Source organism: Atta colombica, unplaced genomic scaffold (genome assembly GCF_001594045.1).
Source record: "Atta colombica isolate Treedump-2 unplaced genomic scaffold, Acol1.0 scaffold226, whole genome shotgun sequence".
Taxonomy (NCBI): Eukaryota; Metazoa; Arthropoda; class Insecta; order Hymenoptera; family Formicidae; genus Atta; species Atta colombica.
Window position 1 is genome coordinate 1,500,591 of NW_017259323.1, and position 4,138 is coordinate 1,504,728.

At 26.1% G+C, this 4,138-nt stretch overlaps 1 protein-coding gene across 1 annotated transcript in view; it reads left to right on the forward strand.

Moving 5' to 3' along the window:
- LOC108688160 overlaps positions 1–476 on the forward strand; it is a 38,114-nt gene extending 37,638 nt beyond the window's left edge. The window contains exon 2 of the mRNA XM_018194304.1: positions 377–476. Coding sequence (XP_018049793.1) covers positions 377–476 — 100 coding nt within the window. The remainder of the gene's footprint in view (positions 1–376) is intronic.
- Positions 477–4,138: the final 3,662 nt, after the last annotated feature.

Here is a 4,138-nt window from a genome sequence, read left to right on the forward strand (position 1 = left end):
ATATCGAGAAATATGAAAAAACGAAAGTCGTAGATATTTGATCAAAATGATTTTTGCGCTTAATATATTATTGTGTAAATTTTAAAATTTCAGTTCAATTAACTCGTAGTATGCTTGAACTAAAAATTGTAAAATTCACACAAAAATATTAATATTATTATTAATTATAAATATTATTAAATATAAAGATATACAGTTTCGGCCGAATATGGCCTTTTTTACTTTATTTGTGAATAATAAAACGATAAGTCCTATTATTTTGAAATATCCTTTTATTCCTAAGGTTACATTTTTTATAAACTCTATTTTTACAGTTACAAAATTTCTTTAACTTATTAAATAGCATTTTAAATGTTGTTGCTATTTTTTATTACAGTTATCTTTTGCTCGGAGTTGGTTTAGACTATTTATATGCTCTAAGAACCATCGAGAAACAATACGAACATCTCGAAATGAAGAAGTTGCATCATTCGTAACATTGAAATCAACTTGAGATCTTGTCTGGATATGATAAGTGGACCAAAAGAAAGAGACCATTTTTTGATGAAATCTCATCCGTATGGAGATTTATTCGACCAATTTGTGCGTTAGAGCACAAATTATAACTGTACCTATTTAACTATTCTATATATTGGGGCCATTCTCTAGAAAAAAGTATTATAAAACTAGTCAATTATCTTGAATGGATGTAAGAAGCTGAAAGATACAAGCGGGAAAAATTGCAAAACTGAGATATTTTGTAGATATTTACAAAAAAATTCAAATTTGCATATTTCCGCGATCATATTTTTATTCAACATCTTGAAAATATCGGCATATCGCTGTTATTACGCCGATACGTAACACTGAGGTGACTACTTCGGAGGAAGCCCCTAATTTCGACGTGCTAGCGATTTGGAATATTGAGTGCAAAACAATCGTCAGGTATTGTGCACAACTACGTTCAACAGAGAGAGTGTGTGTTGTATTTGTTGCATGAAATGTCTTGAGTGTAAGTGCTGGGTGTTTCATATTGTCATAGCATGCGTTTAAGCATGTTAATTAATTTCTAATTAGTCACGTGACATTATCGACAATTTATGAATTGTTCCTGCATGTTTATCATGTTTGCTATATATTGAACACGTACAATGCTTGATGACAAGGTTTGTTGTGAATTAAAGCTGCTGTTATTTAAAGTTATATCTTTAAAGTTATTTCCTAGCATCAAAATCGATTAGTAAATGAAAACATAAGCGATCTTTTAATGGATAAATTAATATTTCTATATTTTAATATACAAAAATCTTGCAGTTTTTTATACTTTCTCATTATTATTAGATATTATAATACTATAAGATTAGGATTAGCTTTGCTATAAAAATAAAAAATTATCATATTTATTCATTGTATTGAAATAAAAATGTCATAAATAATCCAAGGTACATTTAAAAACAGCTATTTTCTATAATTATATAATTTAAAATTATACAGTGTATATGTATGAGACATTTTTCGTAACGGACTCCTCCCCTGCTCAGAACAGTTTTGCAAAAAATGAGATTCGACGGCTCAAATTAAATGGCTTGTGACATCTACTTTCAAGAGTCGTCTGTTTTTCTGGATTCAAAATGGCATATTCAAGATGGCAGATTGATATTTTCCATCGTAATGTATTGCTGAACAGGTGGTTGGTGAATTTAACTAATTCACCAACCATTAGCAATGTAATTGCTAAACCTAATTACATTAGCAATGTAGCTGTTAAAAAATAGCGAAAACATTTAAATGTTATTTAATAAGGTAAAGAAATTTTGTAACTGTAAAAGTAAAGTTTATAAAAAATGTAACTTTAGGAATAAAAGGATATTTTAAAATAATAGGATTTATCGTTTTATATTATTCAACACAAATAAAGTAAAGAAGGCCAGAAACTGTCTTTATATTTAATAATATTTTTGTGTGAATTTTACAATTTCTAGTTTAACCATACTACGAGTCATATTGAATTTTGCTAAGACTGTGAAATGATCTGTGATCGGCCGCCATCATTTTTTTCAAAATTAGACAGGTGGAGGTCCGTTCGGAGAATACCCCATATACTATGTACGTGCGTGCGTGCGTGCGTGTGTGCGTGCGTGCGTGCGTGCGTGCGCGCGCGTGTGTGTGTGTGTGTGTGTGAGTGTGTGTGTGTGTGTGTGTGTATATATAGAGACATCTACTTGTATTATATAAAATATTAAACAGCATAATAGAGAGAGATAAGCGGTTTTATATGAAATTTTGAAAATAAAGTTAAGTTTTATTACAAATTTTAACGTAATAAATAATGCAAAATATAAATAAATTTGTAAATTAAATAGCTAACATATCGGATTATTAACTTAATATTGTAATTGTAGAAAATACAATATATTTCATCTATACAAAATAGAAAAGTTTTTATAGTGTCACTGAAATAGTCATATTTTTAAACAAAGAATTTAATGAAATACTGAAGTATGACAAATCCCGCTCAAGGAAAAACGATTTTAAAAATAAATCCTCGCCCTGCAAAAGTTATATAAGAAATATTGATTTATCGTATATATTATTTTCTAGTATGTCAAACATCATTTTATGCGCGAATTGGAAGTTCAGATCATTCTTTTATGTTATCATGATTATTTTATGTCATGCATTAGCGACATATACACTTATATGTGAAGGGGTTTTATTTTGGAGATTTACTGTATATATTTATCTACCGTATATATTTTTATATATACGTAACTCTCTGAGCCAAGATTTAGTGGGAAGCTTAGAGTACTCGTAAACTTCCTTCGAAATATGCTATGTATTCCCTGACGAGCGCACTTTAGCCATATCTTATTGCATCATAGATATCTCGACTAGATAAAGGAAGCATATAAACCTCTGACATAGGCAGTAAAACGTTGAATAAATAATTTTAATGTAATAGAATTATTAAATAAAAATTATATAATATAAATATGTAGACATAATATATTGATTCTGCAATATAATTATTAAAAAAATACATATATGAAAGAATACAAAAATTAAATGTCATTTTAATTGAAACATAGATGTATATGCAAACTATTTTCATTTAGTTTATGCTTTTTTAATTTTATATTTGCATAATTGGAATAATAAATTCTTGACTTTGATTATAGAAATTAGGAAGTATTTATTAATGTTATAATAAATTAATTACATATGAATAGTTTAAAATATGATTTAATAATAAAATATATAAAAATGTATCCTGCAGGATTTCTTATAAAAATACTATTAATAAGAAAGAAGTAGAGCTGTGTATATTGCGTGTGATAGTTTTCTTACTGCAGTATTAACGACATATACTTCTGCATTGCGGCAAAGAAAGAATAATGTATATGAAATGTGAACAATTATGGTTCTTTTCCTTTAACTGATAGTAAAATCTAAAAAATATTACAGTAGATAAATCTTCTTTTACAATTTTTAAATATTTTTACTTCTTTTGATTACTGATATTAAAGAAAGAATTAGAAAACCTTTTTTAGAACCTAGGATTATATCAATTGCTACATATACATATATTGCAATGCGCATTGTAGATTACGTGATTTTCTTGTCGAATTTTCAAATTTACATCGTGTATGCCACGAAGTTAAAATACACATACATTTTGAGCTAAGTGATTTCAATCTTAAATTCGATATTTAAATTTTATAGATACTATGTATCATATTTAAAAAGTCGATCTAGCAGATTTATTTCTATACTTAGAGTTGAATCTTTTTTCTTGAATGAAAATTTGAAATTAATATTTTTAATTCTCATAATATTTTATCTGAAATTATCTCAACAATGAATATTAATAATTAAATTTTTACATATTTACATTATTAAAAATAATTTTTTTCTGTTCCTGAAAACACTTTTTTTACTTTAAATATTTAATAATTTGAATAAACTTTTAATTAGATTTTTTATTAAATTTAAAAAAATTTTTATTTTAAATTTTAAAAAATATGACAATAATTCTAAAATTAAAGAATATAATTGATCTTTATTCTTAATTATTCTTAATCTAGAAGAATTACAGTTGCTTGGAAATAAAATTAAAAATGCTTCAACAATAATATGTATAAAATAAATATTTTTTGTA